Source organism: Culex pipiens, chromosome 1 (genome assembly GCF_016801865.2).
Source record: "Culex pipiens pallens isolate TS chromosome 1, TS_CPP_V2, whole genome shotgun sequence".
Taxonomy (NCBI): Eukaryota; Metazoa; Arthropoda; class Insecta; order Diptera; family Culicidae; genus Culex; species Culex pipiens.
In genome coordinates, this window is record NC_068937.1 from 68,133,356 (window position 1) to 68,150,351 (window position 16,996).

At 39.8% G+C, this 16,996-nt stretch overlaps 1 protein-coding gene, 1 long non-coding RNA gene and 1 pseudogene across 3 annotated transcripts; all 3 read right to left on the reverse strand.

Moving 5' to 3' along the window:
- Nucleotides 1–4,228: 4,228 nt before the first annotated feature.
- LOC128093862 (circumsporozoite protein-like) lies at nt 4,229–4,832 on the reverse strand. The gene is made up of 2 exons (XM_052711712.1): nt 4,329–4,832; nt 4,229–4,273 (listed from the first exon to the last, which is right to left on the reverse strand). Exons 1-2 carry the CDS (start codon nt 4,830–4,832, stop codon nt 4,229–4,231), a joined length of 549 nt encoding a protein of 182 aa, XP_052567672.1.
- An 854-nt stretch (nt 4,833–5,686) lies between these two features.
- On the reverse strand, nt 5,687–12,098 carry LOC120430480 (uncharacterized). 2 transcript variants are annotated; one of them, XR_005607641.2, is made up of 5 exons: nt 11,233–12,097; nt 10,946–11,178; nt 7,259–7,389; nt 6,469–7,199; nt 5,688–6,408 (listed from the first exon to the last, which is right to left on the reverse strand). It is a non-coding gene; the product is annotated as an uncharacterized LOC120430480 (long non-coding RNA). The 2 variants fall into 2 exon arrangements; XR_008211876.1 differs by having other exon boundaries at nt 5,687–6,408; nt 6,469–7,389; nt 11,233–12,098.
- Nucleotides 12,099–14,631: 2,533 nt separating this feature from the next.
- Nucleotides 14,632–16,252, reverse strand: LOC128092561 (uncharacterized; annotated as a pseudogene).
- Between the last annotated feature and the right edge of the window lie 744 nt (nt 16,253–16,996).

The window sequence follows — 16,996 nt, forward strand, 5'->3', positions numbered from 1 at the left end:
ATGTAACTTATCCAGATCAGCTTGCACAAAGTGCATGTGTTTTTCTGACAACAGGTTGATGAGGAAGTTGCACATCGTCGGATTGAGACCGCTCCGCCGCAGCTTTACTCCCAACACATCGATGGAGACTGAATCGAATGCACCCTTGATGTCTACACTGAGCAAAACTTACACAGCTTAACGAAGTGTTCTACACATGATCTGACCCTGCTGTACAGAGCACTCAAAAATCAATCGCAAAACACTTGAATTTTGGGCACCTAAAGATGCTGTCCATTCAATAGCACAACACTTGAATTTGATGTGTTGTGTCGCATGGAAAACCACGTTATTTCTATTGGTTTTAAATGATTTTTCCTTCTATAATCAATGCATGTTTGTATGTAATAGAAATGGATTTCGATTTGTTAAAAAAGAGAAGAAGTTGCGTTATGAAATTTATTTGACAGCTTTTATTTGCTTGTCAAAAATGGAACATTTTTTTTGTTAAATTATCTCTTCTTCCGGTTGTCCCTGCTTTCAGGATCGTTCTCCTGGTCAGGTTCGGGTTGTTCGCCACCATCGCTTTCTGCGGAGAAGGAGGCCCCCGAGGAACCTTCTTGTTGATTCGGAACCGCGGTTGGTTCCAACGAATCACACTGTGCCTTGACCATCCGAAAGACGCATTGCTTGGCCCGGCGGGTGTTTTCCTTAATTTCATCAAACTCTTCCTGGTACGGCATCTGCAGCTCAATCGCATCCTTCCTGCAATTCACACAACATAAATCCAAAAATCAAAACAAAACCCAACAAATAAAATCTTTTTTCCCACTCACCAAGTGGGTGAATCTCCGGAAAAGAACCTCTATCGCCAAAGTTGGCCTCCTACCGGGTCCGGGAGACCGAGCCCTTCCACTGGCCATACGGATCCTGAGCCCGAGGACGCAGCCTTGTGGCGATGCTCGTCTTCGCGGCCACAAACCGGGCAGGCAATTTACTGGACAGGAACATGGCGGCAGCGAACTCACGCGGTCATTCGGGCCTACGAAAAACGAACACACCGGACCGCCAAAACACAAATGAAGAAACGAAGCAAAGTCTGAGAGTCTGACGAAGCTGTCACGAAACTGCATTTCAAATCAAAACAAGATCAATTTCAAGTGTTTTCCTCATCACTTTGAATAGTTGAGCACAGTGGGGCAAATTCATGAGCAAAACACTTGAAAAGTTTGAGCCACCCGAATGAAAATAAGGTGTCAAAAAATACCAAAAAGTCAATCGTTTAAACACTTGAATTTGATAATGGATTGGATTGAAATTCAAACACAAACAAATTAGATCTAAGATGTGGCTTTATTGAATCTTTCAAGTGTTTGGGCACTTGGAAAAAAAGTGTGGCGTATTTTCAGTGTAGGAAGACAGAAGCCATTTGCTGTTTTTTACCACGGGCTATGTCGATTCCTGTGGCCAGCAAGGCTAGACAGTCGCTTGTTCCCTTGCCTCTCCGGAAGCCGTACTGCGTGTCTGACAGCAAGTGCTCTCGTTCCATCCATGGTTCGAGGCGGTCGAGGATCATCTTCTCCAGCAACTTGCGTAGACACGAAAGCAAGCTGATTGGACGATACGAGTTATGGTCGGACGCCGGCTTACCGGGCTTTTGAATGGCAACCACCCGGACCTGTCGCCATTCGTGTGGAATTACGTTCTGCTCCACGAACGTGTTGAACAGATTCAACAGACGCTGCTTGGCGACGTCCGGAAGATTCTTCAGCAAGCTGAACTTGATCTTGTCCGGACCAGGAGCAGTGTTGTTGCCCGTCAATAGTGCTATGGAGAGCTCTACCATCGAGAAGGGAGGATTAGAATCGCTCCCATCAACAACGTCGAATGATGGTTGTGTCGGCACCGAGTCCGGGCACACCTTCTTGGCGAAATCCAATATCCACTTGTCCGATTTTTCCACACTCTCGTTCGGAACGGAACCCCTACGCATGGCCCTCGCAACGCGCCACAGAGTGCTCATGGACGTATCTGCTGGTAGTCCTTCAACGAACTCCCGCCAGTACATTCGCTTCTTCCGCTTCAGAGTATTACTGTACCTGCGATCAAGAGCTCTGTACTTTTGGAAGTTCGCTGGGGATCCACACTTGCAGAAGTCCACATAAGCTACAGACCTGGCCGCCGAGAGATCCGTACACTCCTTGTCCCACCAGGGGAGTGGAGGGCGCGTTCGGATGTATGGTCCCGGGACGGGTTTCGTCTGAGCTTGTAACGCACTGTCATAGATCGTATTAGCCAGAAACGCATATTCTTCAAGCGGTGCCAACCCAGCTCGCAACTCAACTCCAATGGAGACTGCCTCCGCGTACTGTTTCCAGTCGATGTTTCGCGTCAGATCGTAAGGCATCTCCACCGTTGTCGATTGCTGTGGGCCATGGCTAACCAGAATAGCGATCGGCAAATGATCACTGCCACGAGGATCTTGAAGCACGGTCCAGTCACAGAGAACTGCCAAACTGTTGGAACAGAGCGACAAGTCGATGGCACTCGCCTTCGTACCGGACGTAGTTGGCGTTGGTGGTGTTGCAATCCGCGTAACTTGCTTGTCCCTGTTTAGGAGGGTCATCTGGAAGTCGTCGCACAGTTCATGAATCAGATATGCTTGAGGGTCTGTTTTGTGACTTCCCCACTCGGTGCTGTGAAGATTAAAGTCACCCAGAACCAGTCGCGGTGCCTGCAACAGCTCAAGCATACCCCACAACTTTTGTCGAGTTAACGACACCTGTGGGGGAACATAGACGGACACAATGCAAACGTCCAGTCCTCTGATCCTGGCCTGTACTGCGACTGCTTCGATTCCTCCTAGCTTCGGGAGCGTGACCTTTCTAAAAGTGTGGCATTTCCTGACCCCAATCAGTACGCCTCCACCTCTATTTGGTCCTGCCCTGCTCTCTGTGATGATGTTGTACCCCCGGAAAGCTGGCGTCTCATCTCCGATAAGAAACGTTTCGCTCAGCGCAAACACATCACAGTCCCGTTCGAATGCGAATTGTTGAAAATCGTTTAACTTGGGGGTTAAACTTCTACAATTCCATTGTAGGAAGGAGATGCCATTTTTCGTTTTTGGTGTATTACCCATCAAAGGAAATGAACGACAAGAGGGGCATCGTGGTAGCAAGCTGTTTCCCGATGTGTCTAGCGAGAGGCTCAAACCGCTTTATGATTAAACGCGTCGGTTCACTCACGAAAGAGCACAGCCATTCCACGATTGTGGAAAAAGGAAGGACTCCTTTGAAGGCATCGGTGATCGGATTCGGTTGAGGAACCGGTTTTAGGGGGATCTTTGGCAGCTTGGGAACGGGCTTCAGCGGCTTGAGAGGAATCGGTGCCGGCTTCGGTGTCGGCTTCGGAGCGGGCTTACCCGACGGACCGAAAGGAAAATCCTCCTCGAAGTTCAACGAGTCACTTTCCTTACCCTTGCCGCCAGCGGCTTTTGTGGACTTGGAAACCTTGTTGCGCTTCGGATTTGGTCCGGAAGAGTCACTTTCCTCGTCTCTCCGGAAGAGGACTTCCTCCTCGTTTTCCTCGTCCCCCGAATCATCTGCCAAGGGGGCGAAACGATTGGATTGGTTCGCCTGACTAAGGATTTCCGCGAAGGACTTCTTGGAGCGTTCCTTCAAGGATCGCTTCATCTTGTCCTCGCGCTCCTTGTACTTTGGGCACTGCCGAGTTTTGTGCGGTTCCCCGCCACAAAGCAGGCATTTTTCAGCCTGCTTTTGGCATTCCACGTCCTTGTGGGGGCCTGCGCACTTTGAGCACTTGCTCTTGTTGCTGCAGTAGGTCTTGGTGTGTCCCAACTGCTGGCAGTTTTCGCAGCTCATCACACGCGGAACGTACAATCGAACTGGAAGCCGAAGCTTGTACAGCTCAATGTAGTCCGGCAGAGCTGACCCTGCAAAAGTCACCCGAAACGAGGCAGAAGGAATGAACTTCTTCTTGCCACCCTCGGTGGTGACGTTGCCCAGTTGCCGGCACTCGAGTACCTCCACAGCTGGAAGTTTAGGGTTCTTGAAGCGTCCCACCGCCCTTGAGAGGTCGACAAGCGACAGACTGTCATCGGTCACCACGCCGTCGATTTCGACTTTGTGGGCCGGAATCCAAACACGGTACTCGACACAGAACCGAATGTCTTTCACGATCTGGTTAGCTTCCTCCGCGGAGTTCACGATCACGCTGAGCTTGCTCTTGTTCAGCTTAGTACATTGTACCAGCCCAGGATAATGGTTATGCAGATCTTTTGTGATCCGAACGAAGTTAAGGGGTTTTTGTTTGGGCCGGAAGAAGACCACCCACTCCGTCTGCGAGCCCCCCACGTACTGGCGAGCGCGAGCTTGAACTGGTCTTTCCTTGTCACCTGGTGGATTTGGATTTGGAGGGATCGGAGGGGATGGTGCCGGTGGAATAGGATTCGGATTTGGCGGAATCGGAGGGGTTGGTGCCGGTGGAATTGGATTCGTATTTGGCGGGATCGGAGGGGTTGGGTTCGTTGGAATAGGAGTTGGATTTGTTGGGACCAGAGGACTTGGATTCAGTGGAAGAGCTGGATCCGGTTTTTGTGTTGGAGGGGAAGTGGGATCAGGTTTTGGGTATGGTTTCGGAGACAGTCGAGACTTGCGTTTCTTCGCTTTGCGCCCGCCAGTGCCCTTCACAACGACCTTGGTGTCCTTTCCGTAGAGTTCCAACGCGGTTTGGTTAGAAGGCACTCCTGGGAGAGGATCAACTTCACCCTCGTTGTCCGTGTCCCAGTCTTCGGACTCGGACATTTTTTCCACCTGGTCCTCATCCGGATCCATGGTTGGAATGAAAAACGAAAGAAAAACTAATACAAAAGCTAATCAAGATTTACGCGAAAAAGAAAAAAAAAACCCAAGGAAGAAGAGAAAAAAAAATATGACTAACAAAAAAAAACTATGAGAAAAAAAAAAAACTAAAAGCAAACAAAAAACTCGCCTTTCACACTCACCGCCGAACTGGCCGCACTGGCTGCCGCCCGCAGCGGGATGCGCGGGAAGCTCGTTTTCGCGCGCTTGTTGTTGTTGTTGTGCTGCCTGCTGCCAGCCACACACAAACACCGGGGTTGTCTCCGACCTGGCCTGGCCGAAAACTGGTCCGCCGACCGCAGTCGACTCTCCGGGGCCGCCTCCTGCGACCACCGCTCGTCTGCGTCTGCCGCCGCCTTCTCCTGCTGCCGCCTCACGGAAGCGGGAACTCGGGAAGCTGCCTTGGGGAACTGCCGCTTCTGCGCCGTCGCCGTGTCCACTTCGTCCGAAACGTGGTCCGCACCACCTGCAACCGCCGGAACGGGAAATCGCCGTCGAAAACGCCGAAAAATCACACCGAAAACTCGCGTGTAAGAGACTCGCTAAACACGACCGACTCGCACCGAGTTTGACAGGGTTGTGGTCATCGATGTCGATGATCGTTGATTTAAACGTAATCGTAATCGCAGCCATCGTTGATTTAATCGTCAACGTCAACGGACTCGTTGATTTAAACGGCGTTGATCAACGCGTTGATTATCGAGAGTTGATCAACGGCGTTCTTTTATAGTTTTCTAAAGTTTTATGAGGAAAGAACATTTTTTTCATAAATGTTTTGATTGGGAAACATTCTCAAATTGATGTGGCATGGTTGTTCGGGGATCCGGGTGTACCAAGAGGACCGAAGTGACCGGATTTTAAACGTAATTTAAGCCCTAGCTACACGGAACAAAATCCGGTTTGCGGAATCGCAAACTTTGCTTCCGATTTACTCTAAAAATCGCAAATCTTGGTTTGCACCCGTCAGCAGGAAGCATTGCTTCCAATATCGCAAACGATGATTTCCGATATCGCAAACGTAACGCTCTTTTGAATCCGTAACGCTGCTCTGTCAAAAGCACGCAGCACGCAGCCACTTCAAATTTCTGCTATTCAAATTGACCGTTGGAGTTCGAATAAAATTGTGCATTCCAATAAGAAGAAGAAGAAGAAGAAGGAGAATTTTGTTGGTAAACATCATTTTTATTTTATTTTCAATTAACCGTTCGCTTTTGTTTGATTAATCTGGATTAGTCCGTCTAATAGACCAGCAAATTTTTGATTGCTAACAAAAATTTGTTTTTTTCTTCCTTGCGTGGTGAAATCACTTCCTTGCCATCGCGGAAATATTTCACCAGGAATGCCAAATTGACGGCAAACGGCGCCAGGGCATATTTCTGCGCGAACTACACGTGTTCTGAATGTGCCGATGAACATGCCGTTCCGGTTGCGCAACATCAGCCCCGCAGCATTTCGGCAACGAGAGTTTTGCCACCGCTCTTCGGAAGCGCGTAGGTCAGGCGGTGCCGCTCGACGATCTCCGCCAGAACGAGGCAATCTTTTTCCCAGTCTAGGGGGTGAGGGAAATAAATGAGGAGTCCAATTTAAATTAAGTATCTCTCCAACTCACCGTACACCTCATAATCCTGCGGTACTTCGCAACACCAGCGACACCGACTTGCGAATCACCAGCTTCGATCTTAAAAAATGCTGGCCAACCGGAACCGACTGCTTTACACCGCGGTTGTAGCAGCAACAGTTGATTCGGCCAGATCCAGATCAGCTACCAAGGGGGAGTGGGGACCTCAACGTTGCTGGTGTCGAGCATGGTGCTTTCAAACTCCCTGAAGCCTCCCGTGATCTGCTGACACTGCTGAGATGAGTCCACTTCCCGTGTCAGCTGACTTTCCGCAAAATCGTTTGCTTGGTTTTCCTCCACCATCAAGTGCTCGAAACGGATGCATTGGAGACAGGTGACGTTGTTTTAAACCATCGAGCTCAACTTAGGAGATCTCAGCGGCGTTCCGATCCGCGTCAACGGCCTCTTGGTAGCTCGGGAAGCGGCAAGCTCCCAGCGACCGTCTCCGGTTCTATCTGTTCACTCTTCGAGTCGTCGAACACATGCGAGCTATAACATGTCCAAGAGTGGTTCTTTCGGGATCTTTACATAACGACGCGACTCAACCGCGTTTGAACTCTTTTGCTTGGCCAGACGCGAATCGAATAGAGACTTTCGTGAATAAGGAATGAACGCAGAGAGTTTCCCTGGCGGAGATTCCTTCCGATGTACTGGTTTGGACCACAGAGCGAGCCTCCTTTGGCTATAAAAAGTTGGGTGGCCGGGAACAGTGGAGCAAGCAGCTGAAAATGAATAATTCCGGTAAAATATTTTGCTCATTCAACGGTTTCGGTCAACTAACCTTACAAGATCGAATCAGCTCGGAAAAAAATCAGCTTCTCGAAAGTGACCGCAGCCAGCTGGTGTTCCTACTGGGAGGTAGTCCTTCGCTGCTAGGACTTCCATTCTCGAATTGCTGCGAAATAGTCGATTCTGAAAAAATAATTCAAATCGTTACATATGAGTTGCTTTTCGAATTCACGAAAAATTTTATCTAAACTAAAACAATTCAAACGTGTCGTCGTCGCTCATGTGCTATCTTGTGATAAGAAAAAAACCCCAAAATTCTTGAAATTTTTCAATTTTTGTTTTTTTGCAATTCCTAAAGTTGTGAAAAATTCATAAAATAAAAAAAAAGATTGCTGGCTTAGAACAAATCCAATACATAATTCCCTATTTGAAACAATTTTTTTTTTTCAAATTAAATAAAACGTTATTACATTTTTTTTTTATTTCTATAGAGGAAAATACTCGAAATCTGCACACTTTTTTATAGGCTTATCACAACTTCGATCAAGAATTACAGCTTTATGTGAAGTAATAATAAGCTTAAATAAAAAAAAGATTTTTGTTTAATTTAAAAATAAATTGAAAATTTTAAAAATTTTCAATTCTAAAAATTTTTAAAATTCTAGAAATTTTAGAAATTCAAGAAATTGGAAAAAATAATTTAAGAAATTAAAGAAATTAAAGAAATTTAAGAAATTAAAGAAATTAAAGAAATTTAAGAAATTTAAGAAATTTAAGAAATTTTAGAAATTTAAGAAATTTAAGAAATTTAAGAAATTTAAGAAATTTAAGAAATTTAAGAAATTTAAGAAATTTAAGAAATTTAAGAAATTTAAGAAATTTAAGAAATTTAAGAAATTTAAGAAATTTAAGAAATTTAAGAAATTTAAGAAATTTAAGAAATTTAAGAAATTTAAGAAATTTAAGAAATTTAAGAAATTTAAGAAATTTAAGAAATTTAAGAAATTTAAGAAATTTAAGAAATTTAAGAAATTTAAGAAATTTAAGAAATTTAAGAAATTTAAGAAATTTAAGAAATTTAAGAAATTTAAGAAATTTAAGAAATTTAAGAAATTTAAGAAATTTAAGAAATTTAAGAAATTTAAGAAATTTAAGAAATTTAAGAAATTTAAGAAATTTAAGAAATTTAAGAAATTTAAGAAATTTAAGAAATTTAAGAAATTTAAGAAATTTAAGAAATTTAAGAAATTTAAGAAATTTAAGAAATTTAAGAAATTTAAGAAATTTAAGAAATTTAAGAAATTTAAGAAATTTAAGAAATTTAAGAAATTTAAGAAATTTAAGAAATTTAAGAAATTTAAGAAATTTAAGAAATTTAAGAAATTTAAGAAATTTAAGAAATTTAAGAAATTTAAGAAATTTAAGAAATTTAAGAAATTTAAGAAATTTAAGAAATTTAAGAAATTTAAGAAATTTAAGAAATTTAAGAAATTTAAGAAATTTAAGAAATTTAAGAAATTTAAGAAATTTAAGAAATTTAAGAAATTTAAGAAATTTAAGAAATTTAAGAAATTTAAGAAATTTAAGAAATTTAAGAAATTTAAGAAATTTAAGAAATTTAAGAAATTTAAGAAATTTAAGAAATTTAAGAAATTTAAGAAATTTAAGAAATTTAAGAAATTTAAGAAATTTAAGAAATTTAAGAAATTTAAGAAATTTAAGAAATTTAAGAAATTTAAGAAATTTAAGAAATTTAAGAAATTTAAGAAATTTAAGAAATTTAAGAAATTTAAGAAATTTAAGAAATTTAAGAAATTTAAGAAATTTAAGAAATTTAAGAAATTTAAGAAATTTAAGAAATTTAAGAAATTTAAGAAATTTAAGAAATTTAAGAAATTTAAGAAATTTAAGAAATTTAAGAAATTTAAGAAATTTAAGAAATTTAAGAAATTTAAGAAATTTAAGAAATTTAAGAAATTTAAGAAATTTAAGAAATTTAAGAAATTTAAGAAATTTAAGAAATTTAAGAAATTTAAGAAATTTAAGAAATTTAAGAAATTTAAGAAATTTAAGAAATTTAAGAAATTTAAGAAATTTAAGAAATTTAAGAAATTTAAGAAATTTAAGAAATTTAAGAAATTTAAGAAATTTAAGAAATTTAAGAAATTTAAGAAATTTAAGAAATTTAAGAAATTTAAGAAATTTAAGAAATTTAAGAAATTTAAGAAATTTAAGAAATTTAAGAAATTTAAGAAATTTAAGAAATTTAAGAAATTTAAGAAATTTAAGAAATTTAAGAAATTTAAGAAATTTAAGAAATTTAAGAAATTTAAGAAATTTAAGAAATTTAAGAAATTTAAGAAATTTAAGAAATTTAAGAAATTTAAGAAATTTAAGAAATTTAAGAAATTTAAGAAATTTAAGAAATTTAAGAAATTTAAGAAATTTAAGAAATTTAAGAAATTTAAGAAATTTAAGAAATTTAAGAAATTTAAGAAATTTAAGAAATTTAAGAAATTTAAGAAATTTAAGAAATTTAAGAAATTTAAGAAATTTAAGAAATTTAAGAAATTTAAGAAATTTAAGAAATTTAAGAAATTTAAGAAATTTAAGAAATTTAAGAAATTTAAGAAATTTAAGAAATTTAAGAAATTTAAGAAATTTAAGAAATTTAAGAAATTTAAGAAATTTAAGAAATTTAAGAAATTTAAGAAATTTAAGAAATTTAAGAAATTTAAGAAATTTAAGAAATTTAAGAAATTTAAGAAATTTAAGAAAATTTAAGAAATTTAAGAAATTTAAGAAATTTAAGAAATTTAAGAAATTTAAGAAATTTAAGAAATTTAAGAAATTTAAGAAATTTAAGAAATTTAAGAAATTTAAGAAATTTAAGAAATTTAAGAAATTTAAGAAATTTAAGAAATTTAAGAAATTTAAAAAATTTAAAAAGTTTTAAAAATCGTAGAAATTTTAAAAGTTTTAAAAATCGTAGAAATTTTAAAAGTTTTAAAAATCGTAGAAATTTTAAAACTTGTAATTTTTTTTTCTTTTCGAAAGTTTGGCTGCGGGTTCGATAAGATAAGATTAGTTTAAAAAAAATCCTATAAATTTTAATTCGAAATAATCTATTTTTTCTTATTTCTTTTGTTTTAATTTACGGTTTTTGAGTTTCAAAAAATTTCAAATAAAAATAAAATCACATTATTTTCTCAGACTTAATAATAAAAAAAATCCAAACATTTTTAAAATTTATTAAAAAAAATGAGATGCCTAAAATCACAAAAATAAAATATTAATAAAATATTAAATAAAATCTCATATTTTTCAACGTTTGTAAAATGTATATATTAATAAATTTCTAGTTTTTTTATATTCCATTTTTTCCCAAAAAAAATTCAAAAAAATTAAAATTGAATTGTCTTTTCAAACTGAATACCCACTCGAGTCTCTAGGCGATCTGGCTCGAGATCGAGCCTGAATTGAATCGAGGCTCGAGCCAAAACTCTCAGTGGGTATTAAATTAACGGGACAAACAAAGAACACCTAGAGGAGATGGGCGGGATTCGAACCCGGACCCCTTAGAACACATGAGGAATCGGTGTCTAACCATCATGGTTAAGTGTAGTAGTGTGCATAAGCACAGAGGTGAAATTAAAAGTTTACTCTCAAAGTCACCATTGTCTTAAATATAATTTCTAATCACCGGTGTTTTACTGTATTATTTTTCATCAAGACTCACCTGCTTTCCCGGAATCTTTCTGGACAATTTTGAATAACCTCATTTGGCTTCCATCTTAAATCGTGGACACAAGTCGTTGCTGAGAGTTTCTAAAGGTAAACTCGGTCAAGGCCATTCTCGGTTATCAGGCGGGTCCATGAACCAGGTGCTACCAATTCCTTCAGTGCAATTTTTACCCGGAGCAGTAGGCCTGTGTTGATCTCCTGACGCTCCTCGGATTCCGTTTGATGGCACTGGAATAACTAACAGATTAGTTTTGCACTACTACTGTTGATTTGACCACTTACCGAGGGCGGTTCTGATGGAATCCGTGCTCTCGTAACACTTCCGGTGAAAAAGTTCTTAATGGCGCGGATACGGCTTCCGACACCAAGTGACTAAACTGACCCGCCTGCTCGATTCGTTCCGTTATTCCATCAGCTTTAGGAGCAGCATTTTTAATCTAAATGGCATTGATTTGGATTAGGTTCTCCGGCAGGGCAGGGTATGCTTCGGAAAGTCACGGAATGCACAACCGTCGTCAAACCAATATTTGATTCCGTGCTGGTAAGACTTATCACATAAAATTGTTTAGGTTTCACACTTTCGAATCACAATCATGTTTCCGGGGAGCAACCGGCAGTCGTGAGATCAGCGGAAACCGGATTATACCGATCTACAATCGGTCGAGAACTGAGAGCGAACGAACAATCTTATAAAATTGTTCCGGTCGAGCCAGCAGGGAGCTAAATTTTGGTTCCAGCGATCGATGTAGATTCCGTGGTTTTTCCGAAGCAGATCCATCACTACCAAATGTCTAAATCCGGCCAGTTGAGAGGAACCTAAATCACCTAAATCCCGGGACGCGACCCACTGTTGTTCGTTTTTTCCTTTGCGCTCGATTTGAAGTTTGTTTACTTTAAATTTAGGTAGCGCGACCAGCTGATTCTGACAGCGTAACGCATCAGCTGCGGTGGCTGCGGCGGATCGCTCAGAAAAATGCGCCGCAAACAAGATGTTTGCGATTTCGTAAACATTTAGCTTCAACATCGAAAACAATTCTTCCGATTTTGCAAACATTTTCCTTGATTTCGGAAACATTGAATGTTTTCGAATTCATCGCGAATATTTGTCGGATCCGCCGACCGGATTTTGTTCCGTGTAATTGATGATCACTTCCATCTCCACTTTGGTTCCCAAGTCCAACCAGGATTTTCTTATGTAAATGAAACCGAGATCGGACAATTGGGAACCGAGATATGGTCGGATTTTCACCGGATTTATTGTTCCGGCGGGTTCAGTAAGAGTCTCGCGTGGCTCAATATCGACACAATTTGTTTTTCTATGATACAATACTGAATTGACCACATGACCCATGTTCCAGAACCCAGATTAAGATTGGCCAAGATGTCAAACTTCGTGACAGACCGGAGTAACCTACTGTTATTGATCAATGAGTAAACAAAATATTTATGACCTACTGCGATTGGATTGGTTCGACACCACGCGAAAGATTTATCTCTTGGGATTCGATCGAAACTCATTGATCACCAACAGAGTAGGCTACTCCGGTCTGTCACGAAGTTTGACATCTTGGTCAATCTTAATCTGGGTTCTGGAACATGGGTCATGTGGTCAATTCAGTATTGAGCAATTCTCTACCAAAACCGGAAATGGATTTTATTTGTATTTTTTGATTTGGCTCAAACTTTGTGGGGGCCTTCCCTATGACCAAAGAAGCCATTTTGCATCATTAGTTTGTCCATATAAATTTCCATACAAATTTGGCAGCTGTTCATACAAAAATGGTACGTAACTATTCGAAAATCTGTAACTTTTGAAGGAATTTTTTGATCAATTTGGTGTCTTCGGCAAAGTTGTAGGTATTGTTAAGGACTATTTAGAAAAAAATAGGTACACGGAAAAAAAAAATTCCCGATTTTTTTATTAACTTTTTTTTCACAAAAACTCAAATTCCCAAAATACGTATTTTTTGATTTTCGAGATTTTTTGATATGTTTTAGGGGACAAAAATCCGCAACTTTTGAGCTATAGAGAAACATGGTCAAAAAATCTGCCGCCGAGTTATGATTTTTTGAAAAACTAGTGATTTTTGGAAAAAATCGAAATTTCATACATAAAATTTTTTTGACCTCATTTTTTTATGCAAAATTGAATTTGCAATCGAAAATTACTTTACAGATTTTTTGATAAAGGGCTCCGTTTTTAAGATATAGCCACCGAAAGTTTGATTTTAGCGAAATATTTGCAGTTTTTCGATTTTTAAAAATAGGGACCATGGGCATAATATTCAAAGTTTGGCCCTTTTAAAATGTTAGTCTTGATTTAATTTTTTTCAAAATATTTTTTTCGAAAAGATCGGAAAATTTCACGAATGTTTCATGTATTAACATTGAAAATCGGACCATTAATTGCTGAGATATCGTCATTAGAAAATGGTGGGCTGTTTGGGTGAGACTTAGAAAACTTCAATTTTCGTGTTTCTTTTTCTTTAAGCCGCTGTATCTCAGCAACCAGAGGTCCAATCTTCAATGTCTCTTAGACAATTTTATAGCAAATTTTCTGAACTTTTCAAAAAAAATATTTTTAGAAATGGTCACTCATGGTCACTATTTTTAAAAATTGAAAAACTGCAAATATTTCGCTAAAATCAAACTTTCGGTGGCTATATCTTGAAATCGGAGCCCTTTATCAAAAAATCTGTAAAGTAATTTTCGATTGCAAATTCAATTTTGCATAAAAAAATGAGGTCAAAAAAATTGTATGTATGAAATTTCGATTTTTTCCAAAAATCACCAGTTTTTCAAAAAATCATAACTCGGTGGCAGATTTTTTGACCATGTTTCTCTATAGCTCAAAAGTTGCGGATTTTTGTCCCCTAAAACATATCAAAAAATCTCGAAAATCAAAAAATACGTATTTTGGGAATTTGAGTTTTTGTGAAAAAAAAGTTAATAAAAAATCGGGAAATTTTTTTTTCCGTGTACCTATTTTTTTCTAAATAGTCCTTAACAATACCTACAACTTTGCCGAAGACACCAAATTGATCAAAAAATTCCTTCAAAAGTTACAGATTTTCGAATAGTTACGTACCATTTTTGTATGAACAGCTGCAAAATTTGTATGGAAATTTATATGGACAAACTAATGATGCAAAATGGCTTCTTTGGTCATAGGGAAGGCCCCCACAAAGTTTGAGCCAAATCAAAAAATACAAAAAATAAAAATGGTCGAAATCGGCCGGTTTTGTAGAGAATTGCTCTATTGTATCATAGAAAAACAAATTGTGTCGAGTATTGTATCATAGAAAAACAAATTGTGTCGATATTGAGCCTCGCGAGACTCTTACTGAACCCGCCGGAACAATAATTCCGGTGAAAATCCGACCATATCTCGGTTCCCAATTGTCCGTTCTCGGTGTCATTTACATAAGAAAATCCTGGTTGGACTTGGGAACCAAAGTGGAGATAGAAGTGACCAGCAATCAGCTAGGGCTTAAATTACGTTTAAAATCCGGTCACTTCGGTCCTCTTGGTACACCCGGATCCCCGAACAACCATGCCACATCAATTTGAGAATGTTTCCCGATCAAAACATTTATGAAAAAATCGTTCTTTCCTCATAAAACTCTAGAAAACTATAAAAGAACGCCGTTGATCAACTCGTTGATTATCGATAACCAACGCGTTGATCAACGCCGTTTAAATCAACGAGTCCGTTGACGTTGACGATTAAATCAACGATGGCTGCGATTACGATTACGTTTAAATCAACGATCATCGACATCGATGATATAAACGCCGTTGATTTCAACGATTAACAGCATTGGAAGCACGGGGTTGGGCACATGGTTGATCCGTAGCGCATTGGATTTACTTCCGTAAATATTGCGTAAATATCGTAAATACAAGCGTAAATATTATTTATCTGCACGATATTCGGAATTGAATTTTGTTCAGTGTGGATAGTGACAGTTCAGAACTGTCACTTGTTTGTTTCCTTCAACGACGACGCAAGTGTGCTGGGGCAAAATAACGACCAAAAAGCACAAAACGTGGGAGGGCGACGGAACGTTGACCATCGTGGGCGGGAAGAGCGTCACGTTGGGCGACGAGGACGGCAAGGTGATTGGGAGCTCCGGGTTGGTGAAGGGGGAGGAGCTGGAGGAGGGTTCGCGGTTGAGCAAGGAGATTGAACTGGTGGAGCGGATTGATGGGGAGGTGGCCAAGGAGAATGATGTGCCGGTGAAGATGGTTCGATTCGAGGCGAGAGGAGGGTTTAGGCCGCCGGCGGAGTCGATGTGCGCCGGGAGTCCGATTGTGGTGTCGACACGGGTGTCGAGCTGGTTGGGACTGTGGGGAAAAAGCGATTGCGGAGGACTTTGTTCCGTTGATGATGCGGGAGCCTTCGCTCGATCAGTGGAAGTATAACAAAGGGTTGCGTTCCGTACTGCGTGGCTAAGCATTTGCGGCCGCACCAGCGGGAAGGGTTTTGGGAATGAAACGCGAAGACTCGGAACAGTTGGGAGCGATTTTGGTCGACGAGATGGGACGGACGGGCAGCCGGTTGTGAAGCGGGTTCTGATCGTGACTCCGAGCAGTTCGGTGGACAACTGGGATCGAGAGATAACAAAGTGGTTGAAGCAGGAACGGATCTTTACGTTCATCGTGGGGCCGAATAGCAAGTTGAAAAAGTACGCGCACCTGTTCGCAACCCAACGAGTTGTCGCATGGGGGGAGAAGGGAGAGGTCAATATCGTTTTTTTTTCATCATATCTAACAATATACAAAAAACTGATTTCACAAATAAAAAGAATTTAAACCACCGGCGACTTTTCCTTGGTCAGTGCGGACGCGTCCCAGACGAGCTTGGCACCGTCTCCGATGAACATCTGCACCAGCTACTGGCCGGCCAGCTTCAGGTAGGTTGACTTCGGTGGATGAATTCTCAGGTTCTTGAACTTGTCCTTGTGCGTCGTCGGCAGCACGACGGCCTCAATCAATTTCTGGATTTGCCTGTCCCACCCGCCAATGTCCGAATACTGCTCGGTCGGTCGGAAGTGTCTCCAGGATGAGGTACGAGTCCTTGTTTACGCCCACCAAATCGCCCGGCTTGAGTTTCTCTTGATCAACCAGGCCAAACACGGGCAAAAAGTTCGTCTGCCGTGTCAAAGTCTTGATTACGATGCGCTTGCCCTTCCGCTTGGAGTCCAGCACCACCACCGCCCGTCGTCCTCCGTCTCCTGAGGGTCCACGTCCAGCAGCTCGATCGACTTGTCCTCCTGGGTTACCACCATCTCGATTGCTGGTGCCTTACTGAGTCCAAACACGCACTAAATTCAACACAAAACAATGGAAAATCCGGATTTACTACGACGAAGCTGCTGGCCCATGAAATTGCCGGATGAGCGCCAGCGAATCGCTCGGCCGGAAAATGTAATAGAGACAGATTGATTTTTTTGTTGTTTGTAAACAGTGCGCGCGTTTGCGATGACAGCTGTGAACACTGAAATAAAATTCATAGAGGAATGGTGTATGCACGTAAATATGGATGCACATACGGATTAACTTATGAAATAAATGCAATATATTTGGAGTGACCACCTCGTGATTGGAAGGCACCAAAAAAGTTTCAGCCGGATTAAAAAATACAAAAATTAAAATTAAAGAAAAAAGACCGATTCCGTAGAGAACTGCTCTATTATATTCAACAAAAATGTTATTGATGATTAGTGCGCTGACCACGGGGACGCGCTGTCTTGTTTTTGCATGTTCATTTTCATTTCTTTTGTGTCACTGTTTGTGTGCTTGGGTGAGTGGTTATTATAATTAAATAATGGGGGGGTCATTGTGCTAATGAATATTGTTGCGCGTCTACACACAAAGAAAAATTACTCTAAATTTAAAAAGATCGTTCGTTGGATTAAAAGTTCGCGTTGGTGAATATTCGTAGAAAGTTCAAACTTTTCAATTTAAAAGTTGGAAAGTTTTTGATACTACTATGAATTTATGGAACAAAATCGTTGTATTGGTAAAAGTATTTTACTTTTAT

Bases quoted from the DNA above. Each gene is read 5' to 3' on its own strand.
- LOC128093862 (XM_052711712.1), bottom strand. From the start codon at position 4,832: ATGGATCCGGATGAGGACCAGGTGGAAAAAATGTCCGAGTCCGAAGAC. The intron at 4,274-4,328 runs GTGGTCTTCTTC...GGATCACAAAAG, and splicing joins GGGGCTCGCAGACGGAGTGG to ATCTGCATAACCATTATCCT.